This window comes from Centruroides vittatus, unplaced genomic scaffold, assembly GCF_030686945.1.
Source record: "Centruroides vittatus isolate TY-2023 unplaced genomic scaffold, ASM3068694v2 contig_424, whole genome shotgun sequence".
Lineage (NCBI taxonomy): Eukaryota > Metazoa > Arthropoda > Arachnida > Scorpiones > Buthidae > Centruroides > Centruroides vittatus.
Genome location: NW_027122230.1, coordinates 364798 through 387400, shown reverse-complemented (window position 1 = coordinate 387400; position 22603 = coordinate 364798). Strand labels below are relative to the sequence as shown.

Here is a 22603-nt window from a genome sequence, read left to right as displayed (position 1 = left end):
TTTTGTATTATTATAAAAATTTACAATAAATAAAACATAAGATTTTAAAAAGCGAAGATGGTCAATACTCCATCACTCAATCTGATTCTTATTTTCGTAATGAAAAGTCCTGCTTCCGAGAATTTTCTTTCCGATTCAATTGATATGAGTGGAATCGTGTTTAATGCGTTCAAGAGAAAACTGATGTTATATGTTTTTTCTCCCGTAGCCTGGAAGATTTCTAGTTCGTTTTCGAGATGCATCACAGTACTTCTTTTGCTTTCAAGTATTCTTCATCTGTCTGCCTCGGCTGTTTTAATGGAGGCATCAAGCTTATATCCCGATAATTCGGCAATTCGTTTGGTTCTAATAATTAGGTTTATGAAGAAAATCTTCGTACTCGTTTGTATCCTTGCTCAATTTGCACAACCTGGCGTTACGCAGCTATTGAAGCTACTGGGCTTGGTTAAAAATTAAGATAGCATAAGCACAATTATTTCAGATATTACAGGTTCTGACAAGTAAAGAATTTTTGGAGTCCTGCCACAAATAGGCTACATATTCATTATTGACCATTTGTGGCATGCCATAACGAGGAAAAATTATAAAACTAATAAGTAGGTTTAATTAAAATTAACAAATACAAATTTATTCTGACAGTTTATGAGTTAATTATGCTTTCTATTGGCAAAATTTCTACAACCCTAACATAAAATAAGAAAAAAAAAAGTGAACTTTCAAGAAATTTGTGGGATTTCACGGAATGAGAAGAATTTCCCAGGTTAAAAAAACCGGGATCCTAGGATCCCGTTTGATAAATCCTAACGTATATAATATATATTTATATATAGAAAAGTTATGGGACTGCTGTTGCCATGGCAACACGACCAGTCCATCATAGCGTGAAATCGCCCGGTCATAGCGTGAAACAGCCCTTAGGGCGATTTCACACTATGATCAACTGAAAATGGCGGAAGTACAGAATTCTCAAAAGCTCTAACAAATGAAGTAAGAAAATATCCATGGCTATATGATATTCGGCGAGCCGATTACAAAGAGAACATTAAAAAAAATAATAATTCTTTGACAGAGATTTCCAAAAAACTAAACTTTGAAGGTACTGTACATGATCGACTACATCTGATGATTTATCGCATTGTAAATGGTCAACATATATTTCAGATTATAAACGTAAAATATTTTTCAGTATCATTAGTGAAGGAAAGGTGGCAGAACATCTGCGACTGGTATAGAAGAAAACGTAGAGAGAATAATCTGTGGCAGAACATCTGCGAATGGTATAGAAGAAAACGTAGAGAGAATAATCTGTGGCAGAACATCTGCGACTGGTATAGAAGAAAACGTAGAGAGAATAATCTGTGGCAGAACATCTGCGACTGGTATAGAAGAAAAAGTAGAGAGAACAATCTTCCTACTGATTGTGGATGTCGCAAGAGACAACAACGGGCATATTTTAATATGTTGTTGTTTCTGCGGCCAGGAATTGAACAAATAAAGTAAGTTATCTAATTATTTATACAATAATTATCCATTTATTCAATTTTTATAACAAAAAATACTTTACCAAATACTTTATTTATTAAGCACAATAAGTAATTTTGTTGAAGAAAAGGACTCTTTCCAAAATTACATAAATCGGGAAGAAGCAAGTACAGAAAGTAATTCAGGTTTGTTTTAAATACATCCTCTTACTTGACAATATTAAGATATTAATGTTTGATTCTATAGTTCTAGTAATTGAAAATTTAATAATACCACAATAGTTGATATCATACAAAATATGGTAAAAATTAGTAAATGAATATGGTAAAATTAACTTTGACTATGAGCCTAATTACTGCTTATAAGAGATATATCAGATTTTATTATTATTTTTATAAAACTGTAATTTATCAATTATATATTAATTTATATTAAAGTGTTTTTTGTGAATCTACTAATTAAAACAGTAAAGTACATTTGTTTAATATAATAGGTAAATGTACTGTACATTAAAACATTTATAAATTTATATGAAATAACATTCTTCATATCCTGCCCATTTATGCAGAGAATAACTTGTTCACTGTATATTTTTTTGTATTTGGGAGAAAAAATAAACTTTGTTAATTTTCGTTATATTAATTAGATTAGATAACTTTACTCAGTATGAGTCCTATAAGCATTTAAAACATAAATTGATATTTAATTGTATAAATAAATATATAAAATACAACTTTTAACAAAATTACTTTGCTTCCGTTATTATCGTCCGTCGTTCGCTCCAGTTGACAGTCCACAATGTTTTGTATTTTATATTTACTTAAATTGTATTTTATGTGAAAATGGTGATAGCACCAGAGGACGATCTTTGCCTTTTTTGCATTCTATTGCGGAGGCAGTAGCCTCTAAAGAAAGGTCGCCTCGGTGTTTGTGAAATTGTGGACTGTCAGCTGGAGCAAACGACGGACGATAATAACGGAAGCAAAGTAATTTTGTTAAACGTTGTATTTTATATATTTATTTATACAATTAAATGTATTACCGTCGGCCATGTTTTGTATTTTATATTTACATAAATTGATATATTTTAACTTATTTTACATTTTTGCATAGTACATGTTCTGAGCATTTATCTTAAAAATTTTAAGTGTATATTTTACTTTAAATTTTATAGAAGACTCAAATAAAGAATTTGAAAATGTAGAGTGTTCTAACGCATATGAAACGATCTACGCAGATACCATTTTAACAGTAGCAAATGACGACATAGTAGATGACTGCTTAAAGGCTTGTACTTCAGCTTCAAGTTCAAGTGGCTCAAGTAAATAAATATAATTTAACTTATAATGTAAAGAATTATTAAATTTTCTATTTTATATAAATGATAATTTGTAATTTCAGATGGATATAGCAAAAAGAAAAGAAAGAATGATTGGGAGAAGGAATTATTTGAAATACTTAAAGGTATAAATACGTTTACAGTAGACACGAAACATGATAGTGATTCAAAATATATATAAATGGTTTGCTGTATATATAGATAAAGTGACGAATTTAGCCTCTGCAATCCAAATTATTCTTGGTAGACCAATCTCACAGCAATCTTATTGGCAAATTGATTTTATTTTGTAATGACTACATCATATGCATTTCGGGCTGGTCTAATATTTTCCAGTCCCTCTTCAGTGCTACAATAACAAAGAAAGCAAAATGTTTGACTAAAAACACGACGTGGATGTATAACTACACTAAATTTACAAACTTCGGAGGAAAAAACTTACAATAAACGCTGGTGGTAATTACAACAATATTTCCATGGATAGGGATGGTAAACCTTGTACACATTTACAGGTATCCTAAAATTTCAATTATCTTTCTTGTACATAACTAATATATGGCTAATACAAGTAAAAACTGTATATTTTGAAGAATTAAAAAGAAAATTGAAAAATGGACAACAGATTGGCAAAAGTTACGAAGACGGCAGAAATGCTAGAACATGACATGAATTATTTGAAGTGTTTCCTAAGGGAAGAATGTACACCAAATACCATGAAATTAAAACAATCGATACGTGAAACTATACCTAAACATGCAATTTGGAAGATAGAACGTAAAAGTTTTAAATCTGTTATAAGATTTAAATATAAAAAATGGAATAACCTAAAATACCAAATACGTAGATTAGTACATAACCTTAATTATAAAGAAAACCCATATAAAGGCTTGGGTGATAAGTATAGATATAAAAAGGAAAACAAACTACAAGAGTTGTTTTCTTACCCGAAGCTAAAAGAGAAGAAAAAATGGATTAATGAACTTATAGTAAATAATTCTAGGATTATGATACCAAGTTATGTAAAACATGTGTTGGCACTGGGCTTGGATTACAATATACCAAGCAAAGATATTATAACAGATATGATAGCAACTATCGATAAAATTATAAAAGATTTGCCAATTAAAAAAGAAAATAAAAGTAATCTATTGAGTAGTATTGTTCAGGAATTAAAAAAAGGTATTAATTTAAAAGATAAACATAAAATTAAAAAACAAAACAAGTGTATAAAGTGTATTATAGGCTTTTTTAATAGAAATAATCTTAAAATAATAAAAGCTGATAAAACTAGACAATTAGTAATAATAGAGAATGAGACCTTACAATTAAGACTTGTGAACAAATTAATAGTGACATTTATACAAAATTAAATAATGATCCCTATGAGGATATAAAAAAACAAATAACAAAATTAATTTAAAAAAGTCATACAAATAATAATATAAGTAATATAGATAGAAATTTTATTCTGGATCTTAAAAATAATAAAACCCCAAAACTTAATATTAGATTAAAAACACATAAAATAGAAGAAAAATTTAGACCTATTGTAGACTTTAAATTTTCGATCTTATATAATTTAGAACAATACATAAAACAACAATTAAAAGATATAGATAATTCTATCTATAGTATAAAAAATGCTGATACAGTTATTAATAAATTATTGAAATTAAATAAGGAGAATTCAGATTGCTTAATGAGCTTAGATATAAAAAATATGTATCCTAGCATAACTTGGTTTATGATAGAAAATAGTTTAAAAGACCTTAGTATCCATAAGAATTCGATAAATTTAATAGAATTTGTTTATAAAAATAATTAGGCCTATTTTGAAGTTGAAGGTATGTTCTATAGACAAAAAAATGGTATCAGTATGGGGTCAAAGATGGGGCCAAAATTAGCTGAATTAGTAATGATTGACATCGATAAAAAAATTAGTAAAATTAGAGGTATAAAGTTAATAATGAAGTATGTAGATGACTATTTGATAGTATATAATAGAAATTTGACTAATAAAGAAACTATATATAATTTAATAAATAACATAGACAGGGATATACAGTTTGATATTGACAAGGAAATAAATAAGAAAATTAATTATTTAGATATTACCATAGTTAATAATCCTAGAAAATTTGATTTTATAACTTATAAAAAATCTTGTAACGTTAACAAAACTATTAATTACCATTCTTATATTCCGGATTACATTAAAAAGAATGCATATATTGTTGAGTTAAAAAACATATATACGAGAATATCTGATAATTATAACATAAACATTAAACTTAAAGAACTAGATACAAAATTCCTATTGAATGATTATCCAAGCTTTATCCTTAAAAAATGGAAAATATATTATTTAAAGAATAGGTATAATACTAAGTTTAAAACTGATAAAATATATAAAAAGTTTCTATACATTAAAAATATCTTTGAGAATTGCAAGAAAAGTATTAATAATCATAATATTTGTTTGGCCCCATCTTTGACCAATAAAATTTCCCAAAACATTTGTAAACATATTAATAAAATCAGTAATAATTATTTAGATCCTTTAAAAAAAGCAGGTGTTATTTATAAAATTGAATGTAATTGTTATAATTCGTGCATATATTGATATATAGGAGAAACCGGACGTGTGCTAGAAATTATAGTCAAAGAACATGAGGCAGCCATTCGGCTCAGGTATAATAATTCTCCGTGGTTTAACCATATTAATAGCAATAATTGTAATATTAATAGAAACAATGTAAAAATTTTACATATTGAAAAAGACATGTATAAAAGGAAATTTAAGGAACATATAGAAATTAGAAAACAAAATAATAACAATTTAATTAATCCGTCGAAAGGGATGGAAATTAATTATAGTTGGTATAATCTGATAGATGGCGCTGTGATAAAATAAATTGATAGGTATTAAGACGTCATCACTTGAATACTGTTGTTAATGTGTCGAATGAAATATACTGGTGCAAATATGTCGTAAGTTTGGTGGTGCTTTGAAAATATTTATACAATTGTTTTGTCAGCTTATTTAGTAACGGTGTGTTTTAGTGTGTTTATTATACACGTGTATGGAAACGGTTTTTTGAACTTGTAAGTATAAGTGTTGTTTACAGTTTTTACTTGTATTAGCCATATATTAGTTATGTACAAGAAAGATAATTAAAATTTTAGGATACCTGTAAATGTGTACAAGGTTTACCATCCCTATCCATGGAAATATTGTTGTAATTACCACCAGCGTTTATTGTAAGTTTTTTCCTCCGAAGTTTGTAAATTTAGTGTAGTTATACATCCACGTCATGTTTTTAGTCAAACATTTTGCTTTCTTTGTTATTGTAGCAACCGGCCGGCAGCAGGCGAACCATCGGTTCTCTCTTCTTCTCGTTACAGGTCCCACACCAGACAACAATCGCAGGACTCAGAACCATCCTCCCTGCAGCCATCACCACGAGTAACTCCAATAGCCAGGGCAACCAACGCACTACCTGTAGAGCCAATAGTCCAGCCATCGCAACTCCCTACCATCAACCAGCCAACCATCTCCAGCTGGACAAAAGCATGGATCCAGAGATTCGAATCGGCAATGGACGAGGACATGCTCGAAAGCATGATGGGGGACTTCACTGACTTAGCGTACGACATCAATGGTCTAAAACCTCTAAATCTGCACCCAACCACAAGTAGAACCCGGAATAACAACCACAACAGAGGTAACCAAAGCCAGTCAGAAGATGGCTTCAATGCAAGTTTCATACAAAAATGCTACAGGATCAACAGAAAAAAGGCCTTCGACATTATCATAGGTGGCAACCGGAAATTCTGCGACATCCCTCCAGACCGCATTGAACATCACTTCAGGTCTGTATACAGTAATCGCATTGACTCTCTGTCTCAATTCCCAATCTCCAATAATAGGCCGACGCCGGAAGATAATGACCCGCTGAACCAGCCCTTCACTGCGACGGAGGTGGCAACCCGACTCCAAAAAGGAAGGAACACAGCACCAGGGCCGGACAACATTAGGTACTGCCACTGGCGTAAAGTGGACCCAAACGGACATATCATCTCAGCCATCTTTAACGCCGTCCTTCGTACGAAACACATCCCGCACTCCTGGCGCAGCTCCACAACAATTCTAGCGTTCAAAAAGGGAGACTTGAACTACATAAACAACTGGAGGCCGATAACACTTTCAACAACTCTAGGGAAACTCTATGCAGCCTGCCTGGCAGACAGACTCCTTCGTTGGTGCTCAAAATACAACTGCTTCTCATCAGCCCAAAAAGGCTTTATGAGCCATGAAGGCTGCTTAGACCATAATTTTACTTTACAGACTATCATCCAAGACGCACGTAGGGAAAGAAAGGAGAGCTACATCGCCTGGCTGGACTTTGCAAATGCCTTCGGCGCAATTCCCCACGCTACGATCTGGGCAAGCCTTAAATGGATGGGCCTCCACCCAGATTCAATCAATCTGATCCAGAGCCTTTACAACGAACTACTCAACACGCTATCCGCACCACTGAGGGATACCTACCGCCAATTCCGGTTCACTCAGGCGTCAGGCAGGGCTGCCCAATCAGCCCTATCCTGTTCAACCTCACCCTCGAAGTAGGCATCCGCATGGTTGAGGCACTTGATCTGGGCTATAAACTCTACGACAAAAAGTTCGACGTCCTTGCCTACGCAGACGACGTCGTCCTCATAAGTAGCACCCAACAAGGGATCAAACAACAACTTGACACCCTCCTAAGCTGGGCAACGTGGGCGGGCATTTCTTTAAATGCCAACAAATGTGCCACTCTTACGGTACTAGGTAAGTCCCATTCCACAGGTACCACCACACTGGACATCAATGGAGCTGCAATTCCAACCCTAAAACCCAAAGACTTCTACAACCACCTAGGCATCCCCACAGGTTTCGCCACTAGCTGGACCTCCAGCAAAGTGACCGACAACGTCCTGAAAGAGCTGGAGCTTATCCACTTCTCCAAGTTGGCCCCTTGGCAAAAACTTGATGCCGTTAACACTTTCATCTTGCCAAAACTGACATTCCACTTAACTTTAGGAACTACGGCCAAAAAGAAGATGGACTCAATCGACCGTACTTTGAAAAAATTCGCCAAAAGGTGGTTGAACCTACCACAGAGGGCCAGCTCAGAGGTTCTTTACCTGACCTATAATCAAGGTGGGGCTAATTTCTTGCCTTTAAATACCTTTGCAGATCTTGCACAAGTGAGCCATGCATTACACCTCTTCCAATCCCGAGACGAACGAATAACAAGCACAGCCACCAGCGCACTCAAAACCGTAATAAAAAAGCGCATCAGAAGAGAACCGTCCATCCAAGATATCTGCACGTATCTCAACGGCTCACTTGACGAAGAATTTGGCCTTCGCTCCCACGATATAAGATCAACGTGGACCCGTCTTCGCTCAGCCACTCGCAGACTGAGAAAGCTTTTCCCACTAGAATGGACCCCAGGTGATGACATCCCACTACTAACGGTAAATGGAAACGCCATTGGGAAGAACAGTGCCAACAACATCTTGAGCGGGCTGGTCAGACTACGGCACTTACTGAACCTCCACAACAAACCCGACCAGGGAAAGGCATATAAAATCACATGTGCAAGCAGAGAGAGTAACCATTTTATGAAAAATGGTAAGTATACCCAATTCGCTGACTGGCGCTTCGTACATCGTGCACGCCTAAGCGTCGTTCCCCTGCACGGCACCGTCGTTACGGTAATCTCTCTAAAAAGTGCAGGAGATGCACTTACCGCGACGAAACGCTGGCGCACGTCTTGTGCCACTGTTTACCAAATATGCAAAGCATAACCAGAAGACATAATAACGTCCTGTACTGCCTCGCAAACGCCTTCGACTGCAAAGATGGTGAGCTTCGCTTAAACCAACAAGTTCCAGGCTTTCCAGAAAACTGTCGTCCAGATTTCGTTTACATAACGAGGCAAGTAAGGAGGCAACAATAATTGACGTCACCATTCCCTTCGAAAACGGGGATGATGCTTTCGCCAAAGCCAGGGCCACTAAAATCGACAAGTACAAAAACCTGGTATCACATCTACGAGGTAAGGGGTATAACACCTTTTTTGACGCATTTATCATAGGTACATTGGGAGGATGGGACCCCGCCAACGAAGCTGCTATCCGACGACTGGCCATTTCAAGAAAATACGCCACCGTTATGAAAAAGCTAATGGTCAGCGACACGATCCGGGCAAGCAGGGAAATATACATCCAACATCTAAATGGAAATAACATCAACAACTTCAACTACCAACCAAGAACAGGCCCACGACAAGAAACTCAAAACTAATATCTACTTTGTATTCAATTGGCAGGCACTGTGCCCATGGTCACGCGCCACTGTACAAACTGTACATATTGTTACGCGGTCTATGTCAGGCTTGGAGCCCTTGTTAAATCGCGTTCTTTCCACTTTTTGTCCACTTTGTGTATTACTCTGGCTGGCGTAGTGCCCATGGTCGCGATTTTTCCGTCAACTCTAGTGTTGACTTGTTCTCAATTTATCTACAATATACCGTGCTCTTGCAAAATAGTATTATAATTTTAATAAAAGTTTTTAAATCTGAAGAGGGACTGGAAAATATTAGACCAGCCCGAAATGCATATGATGTAGTCTTTACAAAATAAAATCAATTTGCCAATAAGATTGCTGTGAGATTGGTCTACCAAGAATAATTTGGATTGCAGACGCTAAATTCGTCACTTTATGATAATGATTATTATTATTTCATGTCACTTTCAGAACGTTTCCGCCATATTTTACATTTTAAGACGGAAAAAAATTGAAGAAGCCTTTGCAGAAGCAGAGGAATTAGAATGAAAAAGTTAATTTTTATACGTAAACTAGCTGTTACCCGCGTCTTCGCTCACGCGGATTTTGCAAGCAAACCCTATTTACATTCAATATTTCAACAACCATAATAATTTTTATTTAACACCTACCGCCGAGAATGATGAGAATTGCTGAGAATCAAACAAACTGTTTTTATTAAATTTTCTTAGTCTAAAGTGAACTTATAGGTTCATGTAATACAAGACATGAAACAATCACGCCAAAAAAATAAATATAAAGTTAATAAATATAGAATAAATTTAAGAAAAACAAAAGATTTTTTGAAAACTAATAATTTATCGATTATTAAGGCCGATAAAACGAAAAAACTTATAATTATAGACAATAAGCATTTAGAAGAAAAAACAAAAAAACAAATTAACAACGAACAATATATAAAATTAGCTAAAAACCCATACGAAAAAATTAAAAAAAACTTAACAAAAATGTTAAAAAACATGTATCGGAACAATAAAATTAAGGAAATAGATAAAAATTATATATTAAATTTCAAAAATAATAGAACCCCAAAATTAAATATACGGTTAAAGACACATAAAGAAGGTGAAAAATATAGACCAATAGTTGATTTTCGAAACTCAATTTTATATAATTTATAAAATTACATAAAACAACAATTAATAAATGTGGAAAATTCAAAAAATAGTATTAAAAATGCAGATGAAGTTATTAATATAATTCAAAATAGAAAAAACTGATACTTTAATCAGTCTTGATGTTAAAAACATGTACCTGAACATAAAATGGGTTTTAATAAAAAACAGCCTTATTAATGAAACCTTTGATCAGGATTTAATAGCCCTTATAGGATTTGCCTATAAAAACAATTATTTTAAGTTTATAATGAATTTTACAGACAAACAGATGGGGTCAGTATGGGGTCAAAAATGGGACCAAAGCTGACTGAATTAGTAATGAAAGATATCGATATTAAGATACAAAATATCCAGGTGTGAAAAGTGTAATGAGATATGTTGACGATTACTTATTAATTTTTAACAATCAGATAACCAATGAAAAAATAATTTTTGATAAAATAAATAGCATAAACCAATATATAAAATTTGATATAGAATTAGAAAAATATAATAAAATTAACTTTTTAGATATAACTATAAAAAAAGAAAATTTCTCATTTAAAACATACAAAAAACCATCGAACGTAAACAAAACTATCAGTTATTATTCCTGCATCCCAGATACCATAAAAAAGAATACCTATATAATGAACATAAAGAAAATATATACAAGAACGAGTCAACATAGCAAATGTCAAACTGGTTTAAAAAAATTATATTATGAATATATACTTAATAACTATCCAAAGCACTTATTAAATAGTTGGCAAGCACAATATTACAAACACAGGTTTAATATTAAAAACAAGAAAGAAACCAACCATAAACCTTTCCCTTATATAACTAAACATATTTATGAAAAGTGCTCCAAATCCCTAAAAAATGACAATATTACTTTGGCCCCATTGTTGACAAACAAAATATCGCAACAAATCTGTAGGGTTAAAAAACAAAATAATAGTAATATATGGGAAAAAACGGGAGTAGTTTACAAAATCAACTGCAATTGTCAACACCCGAAATATTACATAGGGGAAACTGGTCGTGCGTTGGAATCACGGATCAATGAACATGTGGCTGCCATCAGGTTGAAACATAACACCTCCTCTTGGTTTAACCACATAATAAACAATAATTGCCAAATAGTTAAAAATAACACCAAAATTTTACATTCTGAAAAAAATATATATAAACGGAGGTTTAAAGAACACGTAGAAATAATAAAACATAACAATAATTTTGATTTAGTAAACCTGTCAAATGGGATGCAAATCGACCAGCAGTGGTATTATGTAATAGAGGGCGCAACAGGCTAATGGTTTTATGAGTGTTACTCTACTGTGAAAAACCTTCTAGAAGTGTAAAACGTAGTACTTTGTGAATTGTTGTAAAAGTGTATTTATAGAACTAATTTTAAAATGTTTAGAATATTTTCGGGAAAAGCCAGTAAGTACGTATTTTTATATAAAAAAAACTTTGTATAGGATATGTGAGTTTTTTGTAATCTAGTTTTTGAAAAAATTTTGTAAAAAACTTTATAATTACTTGTAGCATTACTGTGGGTACACGGGTGAAAGGAAATATAACAGTATTGTCAAACGAATATGTAAACTCGGAGAGCACTGTATAGTTGGTGAGGAGTATATGAAGAACTAAAAGGTACTGGGGAGAGTTGATTAAGAATTGTTTTAAGTTTTTATTGTTTCGTACTCGCGCCATTTCTGTTTAAAAAAACCTTTGTTTTTTTGTAGCACTGATGAGGGATCAGGACTCATAACACTGATCCGAAATGCATATGTTAAAAAACCAATAAAAGAGTTATTAAACCTGTTTAGCTGTGAGACAGTCTACCGTTATTCGGATTAAAGAGACTACCACCTGATAAACTGTTTTTAATTTGATAAATTTTCTGGAACGTTTACAATCGTTCTATAATAGAACCAATATGCAATAACAAATTCGGATTTAAAACGGTTCGAACGTTTCGTTAAAAAATCGAAATATATAGCCTAAAAATATTTATAACAATGTCTAAAATGTTATCAATTTAATACCCCTAAGTACTCAATGAAGACTAAACGTAATTAAAAACAAAAAATCGCATCTAAAACAGTACAGTATAAGCCGTTTTTCAGGTTAAGACTTAATCTTCTCCCTCTCCCCTCGCGGGGGGAATTTCGAAAAATCCCTTCTCAGTGTGCGTTTTCATGGCGTGGTTTTTTGGTACCCTAAACTGTGTACCAAATTTTACCTCTTTAGGTTCAGCGTGCACTATGGTGGTTGCGTCAGTTATTCTGTTATGGGAAACGTCCAAAAGCTTCTGAAATAATGGAATATGTTTCTGAAATATTATGGAACATTCTTGAAGTATCTAAAAATTATTAAAGTAATCCAAAACTTTCCAGAATATTCGTTGTTTGTTTTATCATTTAACTTTTTTTTTAATTATTTAATTATTAAAAACTGTACTATAATGTAATATTAATTTTTAAAAAATGAGAGGGGATAGGTTGTAGGGGTGAAGAATGAGTGTGAGGACAGAAAATATGTGTGAGAATTCTACGATATTCCAGAAAATTCTGGAACTTTCTAGAAAAAACTGGAACATTCTCATTGAAGCGTCACAGATTTTCGAAGTCAACCACTTTCAACCCCCATATCTAACACCCTTATAGCTATCGAGACGCAACCACCACAGTGCACGATGGGAGATTTGGGGCTACTAACACGCACAAACACCATTCATATGCGAAGTATAGTTTTGGCTGCAGAGTGAAATATAGGCACAAACACGTCCATGTTTTTTTTAACGTAGATATAGATATATATAAATTTTATATTTTTGCAGTTTTTTACTTGAATCATTTCTTTTTATTTACACAATTCTGGAGTAGATCAACTTGTCACAATTTATGCCATTAAATCCTTCAGAATCAACGTAGTTACTCGTACAATAAGCTCCATCCTGGGACAGACTTCTTAAATCACATATCCTCAGATAATTGTGTAGGCATACTATTGCCTGTAAAACTTTATCACATGTTCTGGATTAACATTTATAATATTTTTATATATGCGCCATCTGGCTGTCAAAATTAATCTTATAATTTTCACAAAACATGTTTTTATTTTAAAATTTGAGTTGAATAAAAAAATAGCAAAACGTGAAAGAAATGCAAATTACGAATAAATTTTCATAAAATCAGCCGTTTCCTATTTCGACAATGAAATGTACCGATGAGCTTTTCTATTAAAAGATAAAGATAGATAAGAGAATGAAACTACTCTCTTCGACTAAAAAACCGCCATTTTGATTGTTAGGAAACAACAACATCGCTGGATTATTAAATTTCATTTTCGTTTTCGTTGTGCTACAACGTCTTACATTGAAAAACATGGCAACGGTGATGCCTTCCTTAAAATACCTTCTTTTCATACTAAATTTTATTGTGACGGTAAGTACACCTGTGATTTAGTTGAATTTTACGCTGTTCGTTGCGTTAACTTACCAAATTTTTAAAACATTTCTACGTACTTTCTGTTTTAATGATAATCATTCGATGTTAAAAGATTTCGATGATATAAATGGATAGTTAAATACTTCCTTTTATTTTTGTTTTTTTAGATTTTAGGCCTTGGTATAACAATAATTGGGATCTTGGTCAGTGTTAATCTGGAAATACTAGAAATAAGATCCCGCCTTTTTCTGAGTAATATCAGCCCGGTGATACATCTTGCTATTGCGGTAGGAGTTCTTCTAATCATTTTGGGATTATTCGGATGTTGTGGAGCGTGGTTCGAAAATAAGTGTATGCTTTGCGTCGTGAGTATTGCCGTTTTATTATAATTTATTAATAAGTTCCAAACTTAATGGAAAATAAATGAATCAGACGTCTTGTGCGATCGAATCGTTGACAAAAATACATTAATGTCAAACTAAAGAATCTTTTGCTCCTCTTCTATCAAAATTGTAGTTGCGGAAACTGAACGAATTTTAAGACCGGAAAAACTATCAGAAAACATTTTTTTAAATTTCTTATTAAACGCCAATTTCGTATTTGGTCCCCCTTTTTTTCTCTTAAATAAAATAACAATTACCCAATTATATAGCTCATCGTCGCGAGAGTAAATTTATTTTAAAATGTTAATTGTTTTTGCTTCTAGGTCCTAGCTCATAGCAGTTTGCTTTGTATCCTTGTTTATTAATAGGACATACTATAATGGTGTAGTTCCCGATTAGCAAATAGGAGATCATAGTCAAGTCTTTTTGACTATGATCTCCTATTTGCTAATCGGAAACTACTCCAGTGTAGTAAGTCCTTTTTTTAATAAACATTGTCTAAGTAGACAAGGATACGAACAGAAATTTATCTTAAAATGATCTTTACCCTCTGGTTTTTCTGTTTGTATTTATAAAGCAGTGTATTAAGATAATTCTAATATTAACAAACTAAACGTTTTAGGCTACACGAAGTACTGTACATCACACTACAGAAGGCTGTCGTACTAAACACATGTCGTATAGTCAGGAAATTCTTAAAAATTGATTTTTATGTATATACGAACAGCACTCAAACGAAACGCACACTTTCCACCTATAGTTATTCTTTGAATTTAGCTCGGAACAACACTAAGCATCGGCACGTATGCAGTGTAGGAAACACTCCCAACGTTATCATATGATTTACTTGCGATTTGACCAAAAGACAAAAGTTAAAAGTAACACGGGAAACGCGTCTAATTTTCCATTAATTTCTCAATTAAAACTTGCTTTTTTTTTCTATTCTAGTACATAGTCATAATGGTGATATTATTAATTCTTCAAATTGTGGTCGCTGCATTGGTATTCAAGTTTGCTTCGGATTCTGCCGTGAGTATTGAATAAATGAATAAATGAGAACTTATTTTTTCTTAATTTATTGAATAAATCGATATTTCAGATGAAAGATAAACTAGATAATTATTTGAGAGAGAACATCATTGATAAATATTCACAAAACGTCGATTTAGCGGAGTTTTTAGACATAATACAGCACAAGGTATTTTGTTTTAAATAAAAAATATGTCCCTCGATATCTGACTTTTTAAACTTTTTTTAAAATATTTAGTTAAAATGCTGCGGTGTTGCTTCTGCTCAAGATTACATTGATAAGAAAATCGATGTTCCTCCATCGTGCACAGACACTTCTAATCCTCCTAACTACTACAAAAACGTTTGTTTTGAAAAAAATTTATTTTCGTAAATAATTTTTTTTATTGTGTTTTTAATTGTTAATTTTTGCAGGGTTGCACCGAAGTTATGCTTGCTTTTCTAAAGGATAAAGCTGAGATTGTAGGAGGTGTAGTCATAGCAGCAGCATTTGTCACTCAGGTACACTGATCTGGCTTTTTTAAAATTGTGATTTATTTCGGAGAAATTTTAGCTTTTTTTTTCTTTTTTACAGACTGCTCTAATAATTATTGCTATTTGTCTGTTTTGCGGGATCCGTCAAGAGGTATTGAAAGGTATCGTCTGAATGTTTTGAGCTTACCAGATTTTACAGTAATCCTTACAATATTTAGGATTTTGCTAAATTTTTCCAGTAAGGAATCGTATGTTTGTTTTTATATCCTCTTAAGCAACGCTTGGTGTTTTTGTATTTTAGCGTTATTTTAAAAACTTAACATTTTATTTGACACATTAAAAAACAATTTTAATGAACTCTGACAGGACAGACGAAGGTTATTTCGCTGACAACATATTCCTGCAAAGACCAACGTGTCTTTTAACGAAAAAGTGTAACATCTAAAGCAATCTTATCTGACTTTAGTAACACGAACATCGTAGGACCGTGAATATTTTTCTATTAAATGAACTGTAGTTACAGTCGAGTCCGCATAAGAGCTATTTCACACTATGACCGACTGGTCCGACCCGTCCGATTCTATAATCCAGTGATTCTCAGAGTGGGGATCGCGACCCCCAAGGGGGTCGTGAAAAATATTTGGGGAGGTTGTTGAAAATTGGATGCCAGATCAATATTTTTCAAATATTTTATAAATTTACTGTGGATTCATGTTTAGAAATAATAGAAATAAAAAATATATAAAATAATTTATACTTAATTAAATAAATTGCACATATAAATAATAAAAACAATATAAATATTTAAATACGAGCCTAAATATAATATTCATAAATTTGTGCGCTATTCGGGAATCCCCCGAGTTCCACTCTCCGCCTAAACTATGATAGAACAACGTTGTCATTTGGAACGGTGTTCGCTAGTAGCGTCGCGTCTGTAGGCAAGTCGAGTTAGAAATACAGTAGAGCGTTGATTATCCGAAAACCGAAAGCGTTTCAGTCGGCAAATTCGAAGTTCCGCTAGTGCTGTGGCGCTGCAATATTTGGCTATGTCTTGGGATACTCTGATATTATTTTAGTTGATATGTGTTTTTAGCTGGCAGCACTGGTGCGACCATGAGAGGGTAATTAAGGACGCGCCAGTATTTGAACCAGACTCTTTTTCCATCGTGAGCGGTAAGTTTTGCTTGTTTTTCTGAGGACTGTGTTATGCTGAATCGAAACGTTTTGAGACTAGATTAACTCCCGAAATATAATTTTTTTTGTTTTTATATTTTTCAATATATTTATTTTGTTTGTGAAAAATAAAAAGAATAATTTTAAAAAAATTTCGTTAGTCTTAACATTGACAAAAATTCAACGCAAAGCAACACGCAACGGAGAGAAATTTCAACAAGGGATAGTGTATATCCCTTGTTGAAATTAAACAAAAGAAATGAACTCCTCCGAATTTAAATTAACCCCCTTCCTCCGGGATGTTTTTCTACACATACTCATTCTTCGGGGGTCCTTTAAAATTGCAAAAGGGGGTCGCGGACCAAAAAGTTTGAGAAACACTGCTATAATCGGAACGACTAGTAGTAAAAGCATTCACATTGAGTACTATTATGTCTGTGGCCGATTCGTCAGGACCAATCGGAACGGGTGTCAGAAATCGTTTACAAAAATATTGTAAAAAAAAAAATTAGAGGAAAACTACCTGGTTAAACTTTGAGGATATGATCTTACTTCGTTTAGACATTTTGGGAGAATTTATAAATATTACTATCTTTTCTCATTACGTCGATAATGTTTTTTAATATATATAGGCCTATATATATGTTCCCATGCTGTGAACATATATGACTTTAATTAGGGTTTCTCATTTCTCGGTCTTTTGCTTGTCCTGGGATTTCGGGATAAAAGTGAACTGTTTTCCGGGATCCAGGGATAGAATTAATTATTTTTAAGATAATATCTTATACAAATAATTATTTTTTATTTTTTAATCATTTGATTTCAAGTAATTTAATACGTTTGCAACCTCCAAAATCATATTAATAATGCTGTGTAAGATATATATTAAAAATTACTTTTGAATTACGTAGAAATTTTCACAAATAGAAAAAATTTATTAAAGTTTGCTGGAAACTGCATAAAACAACAACAAAATGCTTTGAATTGAGTTGAAAATTAAAAAAAAATGAAGTTAAAAAAAGTAATTTTCGTGATTTAATATTTCGTATTATTATAAAAATTTACAATAAATAATACATAAGATTTTAAAAAGCAAAGATGGTCAATATTCCGATCACTCAATCTGATTATTATTTTAGTAATGAAAAGTCCTGCTTCCGAGAATGTTCTTTCCGATTCAATTGATATGAGTGGAATCGTGTTTAATGCATTTAAGAGAAGACAGATGTTATGTGTTTTTTCTTCTGTAGCCTGGAAGATTTCTAGTTCGTTTTCGAGATGCATCACATCTTTCGCTTTCAAGTATTCTTCATTTGTCTGTCTCGGCTGATTTAATGGAGGTATTAAGGTTATAACCCGATAATTCGGCAATTCGTTTGGTTCTAATAATTAGGTTTATGAAGAAAATTTTCATACTCGTTTGTATCCTTGCTCAATTTGCACAACCTGCCGTTACGCAGCTATTGAAGCTACTGGGCTTGGTTAAAAATTAAGATAGCATAAGCACAATTATTTCAGATATTACAGGTTCTGACAAGTAAAGAATTTTTGGAGTCCTGCCACAAATAGGCTGCATATTGATTATTGACCGTTTGTGACATGCGATAACGAGGAAAAATTATAAAACTAATAAGTAAGTTTAATTTAAATTACTAAATAGAAATTTATTCTGACAGTTTATGAGTTAATTATGCTTTCTATTGGCAAAATTTCCACAACCTTAACATAAAATAAGAAAAAAAGTGAACTTTTAAGAAATTTGTGGGATTTCCCGGGATGAAAAGAATTTCCCGGGTTAAAAAAAACAACCTGATCCTGGGATGCCGTTTGAGAAATCCTAACACACACACACACACACACACACATATATATATATATATATATACAGTTGAGTCCGCATAAGTCGTCACCCAGATAAATCGACACCGCAGGTTAATTAGTCAGTTTTCTGTGGTCCCGGCCTGACTTACATAGGCATTAATGTTATTAATGTTAAAAAACTCTGTTTACTCGACATCGTTTAACTCGTCATCACTGGATAAAGAGTTTTTTAACATCAATAACATTAATACTTTTGTAAGTTGGCCGGGACCACAAAAAACTGACTACGTAACCGACGAGTGTCGAGTTATCCGGGTGACGACTTAATGCGGACTCGACTGTATATGTAGAAAAGTTATGGGACTGCTGTTGCCATGGCAACACGACCAGTCCATCATAGCGTGAAATCGCCCGGTCATAGCGTGAAACAGCCCTTAGGGCGATTTCACACTATGATCAACTGAAAATGGCGGAAGTACAGAATTCTCAAAAGCTCTAACAAATGAAGTAAGAAAATATCCATGGCTATATGATATTCGGCGAGCCGATTACAAAGAGAACATTAAAAAAAATAATAATTCTTTGACAGAGATTTCCAAAAAACTAAACTTTGAAGGTACTGTACATGATCGACTACATCTGATGATTTATCGCATTGTAAATGGTCAACATATATTTCAGATTATAAACGTAAAATATTTTTCAGTATCATTAGTGAAGGAAAGGTGGCAGAACATCTGCGACTGGTATAGAAGAAAACGTAGAGAGAATAATCTGTGGCAGAACATCTGCGAATGGTATAGAAGAAAACGTAGAGAGAATAATCTGTGGCAGAACATCTGCGACTGGTATAGAAGAAAACGTAGAGAGAATAATCTGTGGCAGAACATCTGCGACTGGTATAGAAGAAAAAGTAGAGAGAACAATCTTCCTACTGATTGTGGATGTCGCAAGAGACAACAACGGGCATATTTTAATATGTTGTTGTTTCTGCGGCCAGGAATTGAACAAATAAAGTAAGTTATCTAATTATTTATACAATAATTATCCATTTATTCAATTTTTATAACAAAAAATACTTTACCAAATACTTTATTTATTAAGCACAATAAGTAATTTTGTTGAAGAAAAGGACTCTTTCCAAAATTACATAAATCGGGAAGAAGCAAGTACAGAAAGTAATTCAGGTTTGTTTTAAATACATCCTCTTACTTGACAATATTAAGATATTAATGTTTGATTCTATAGTTCTAGTAATTGAAAATTTAATAATACCACAATAGTTGATATCATACAAAATATGGTAAAAATTAGTAAATGAATATGGTAAAATTAACTTTGACTATGAGCCTAATTACTGCTTATAAGAGATATATCAGATTTTATTATTATTTTTATAAAACTGTAATTTATCAATTATATATTAATTTATATTAAAGTGTTTTTTGTGAATCTACTAATTAAAACAGTAAAGTACATTTGTTTAATATAATAGGTAAATGTACTGTACATTAAAACATTTATAAATTTATATGAAATAACATTCTTCATATCCTGCCCATTTATGCAGAGAATAACTTGTTCACTGTATATTTTTTTGTATTTGGGAGAAAAAATAAACTTTGTTAATTTTCGTTATATTAATTAGATTAGATAACTTTACTCAGTATGAGTCCTATAAGCATTTAAAACATAAATTGATATTTAATTGTATAAATAAATATATAAAATACAACTTTTAACAAAATTACTTTGCTTCCGTTATTATCGTCCGTCGTTCGCTCCAGTTGACAGTCCACAATGTTTTGTATTTTATATTTACTTAAATTGTATTTTATGTGAAAATGGTGATAGCACCAGAGGACGATCTTTGCCTTTTTTGCATTCTATTGCGGAGGCAGTAGCCTCTAAAGAAAGGTCGCCTCGGTGTTTGTGAAATTGTGGACTGTCAGCTGGAGCAAACGACGGACGATAATAACGGAAGCAAAGTAATTTTGTTAAACGTTGTATTTTATATATTTATTTATACAATTAAATGTATTACCGTCGGCCATGTTTTGTATTTTATATTTACATAAATTGATATATTTTAACTTATTTTACATTTTTGCATAGTACATGTTCTGAGCATTTATCTTAAAAATTTTAAGTGTATATTTTACTTTAAATTTTATAGAAGACTCAAATAAAGAATTTGAAAATGTAGAGTGTTCTAACGCATATGAAACGATCTACGCAGATACCATTTTAACAGTAGCAAATGACGACATAGTAGATGACTGCTTAAAGGCTTGTACTTCAGCTTCAAGTTCAAGTGGCTCAAGTAAATAAATATAATTTAACTTATAATGTAAAGAATTATTAAATTTTCTATTTTATATAAATGATAATTTGTAATTTCAGATGGATATAGCAAAAAGAATAGAAAGAATGATTGGGAGAAGGAATTATTTGACATACTTAAAGCTATAAATACTGTCACAGTAGACACGAAACATGATAGTGATTATTATTATTTCATGTCACTTTCAGATCGTTTCCGCGATATAAAATGTAAAATAAAAAAGAATAATATACGGAAAAAAATTGAAGAAGCCTTTGCAGAAGCAGAGGAATCAGAATAAAAAAGTTTATTTTTATACGTAAATAAAATTTCATATTTCTGCAGTTTTTTCTTGAATCATTTCTTTTTTATTTATAGAATTCTGGAGTAGATCCTCTTGTCGCAACTTATTATGCCATTAAATCCTTCAGAATCAACATAGTTACTCGTACAATAAGCTCCTTCCTGGAACAGACATCTTAAATCCCATGTCCTCAGATAATTGTGTAGGCATACTGTTGCCTGTAAAACTTTATAACATTTTCTGGTTTAGCATTTATAATATTTTTATATATGCTTCATCTGGCTGTCAAAATTTTATAAGTGTTTTCAACAATACGTCTTGCACGAAACAAACGATAATTAAAGACTGCACGTTCGAGTGGTAGATTCTTACCAGGGTAAGGACGTAATAAATTTGGAAGGAGAGGAAAGGCCTCATCCCCCACAAAACAATATGGAAGCTTAATATTTTTACCTGCCAATTTCTCATCTGCAGGAAAATTCGATGTTTTTTGTTCTATTAATTTTACAAATATAGAATTATTAAATACTCCTCCATCACTACAGATTGCGGGTGCACCTATGTCAACAATCATAAATCTCTATTCAGCAACACAAGCAGCTATTAAAATAATACTATTTGTACTCTTGTAATTATGAAAAACTGTACCAGAATGTTTTGGTTGTCGACTCCAAGTCGTGTAACCATGGCAATAGTAGTCAAACAGATTTAAAAATGACAACAGACCGACATGCCAATAGACCGACTGGTCGTCCCAGTCGGACAGATTTAAAAAGTTAAATATTTATAGTCGGGGCGGAGCAGTCGGTGAGTTATAGCCAATGAGTTAACTATCTATAACCTCTGTACTGTTTATGAAACAGAGCACAGATAGATATTGTTGCCAAAGATACGGCCTGACGATAAATATTAGCATATTCATAACTACAGTTTCTGGATACGAAGGAATTTTGTTTTAAAACAATTCGAAATGCACGATCGCTTTCCATGACGGACATGTTTTGTGTTTATATTGAAAAACTTACAATGATTGGCTAGTGTTTTGATCTGTAACACGCATTCCGTTGGTCCTTAAGAATCGGCCATCGACATATAATCGTACTCAATGTGAATGCTTTTACTACTAGTCGGTCCGATTATAGGATCGATCGGGCTTAACGTCACAGCAGAATCCGATTTTTCATTTTCTCGCATTTACATTCATGTGAAATTTGCAGCAAGTGTTTCATATTTCTGTTAGAAATGAGTATCGAAACCCAACAACGCTTACGCTGAAGGAAAAAAACGAACTTGTGTCTGAATTTGAATGTAAGAAAA

At 32.6% G+C, this 22603-nt stretch overlaps 2 protein-coding genes across 2 annotated transcripts; both read left to right on the top strand.

Moving 5' to 3' along the window:
• The first annotated feature begins 7459 nt into the window (after positions 1 to 7459).
• On the top strand, positions 7460 to 9176 carry LOC136976755 (uncharacterized protein T26G10.4-like). Its single transcript, XM_067272112.1, has 2 exons — positions 7460 to 8501; positions 8968 to 9176. The coding sequence occupies exons 1-2, from the start codon at positions 7460 to 7462 to the stop codon at positions 9174 to 9176; spliced, it is 1251 nt and encodes a 416-aa protein (XP_067128213.1).
• A 4437-nt stretch (positions 9177 to 13613) lies between these two features.
• Positions 13614 to 21283, top strand: LOC136976754 (uncharacterized). Its single transcript, XM_067272111.1, has 11 exons — positions 13614 to 13773; positions 13944 to 14141; positions 15108 to 15188; positions 15259 to 15357; positions 15427 to 15531; positions 15603 to 15684; positions 15761 to 15823; positions 19366 to 19675; positions 19764 to 19846; positions 20836 to 20982; positions 21063 to 21283. The coding sequence occupies exons 1-11, from the start codon at positions 13714 to 13716 to the stop codon at positions 21281 to 21283; spliced, it is 1449 nt and encodes a 482-aa protein (XP_067128212.1). The 5' UTR covers positions 13614 to 13713.
• Positions 21284 to 22603: the final 1320 nt, after the last annotated feature.

Excerpts from the sequence above, each read along its gene's own strand:
- LOC136976755 (XM_067272112.1), top strand. The coding sequence starts at position 7,460 with ATGGTTGAGGCACTTGATCTGGGCTATAAACTCTACGACAAAAAGTTC. Across the intron at positions 8,502-8,967 it reads TAACCATTTTATGAAAAATG|GTACATTGGGAGGATGGGAC; the intron begins GTAAGTATACCC and ends CATTTATCATAG.
- LOC136976754 (XM_067272111.1), top strand. The coding sequence starts at position 13,714 with ATGGCAACGGTGATGCCTTCCTTAAAATACCTTCTTTTCATACTAAAT. Across the intron at positions 14,142-15,107 it reads ATAAGTGTATGCTTTGCGTC|TACATAGTCATAATGGTGAT; the intron begins GTGAGTATTGCC and ends TTTCTATTCTAG. Across the intron at positions 15,824-19,365 it reads CCGTCAAGAGGTATTGAAAG|TATCATTAGTGAAGGAAAGG; the intron begins GTATCGTCTGAA and ends AATATTTTTCAG.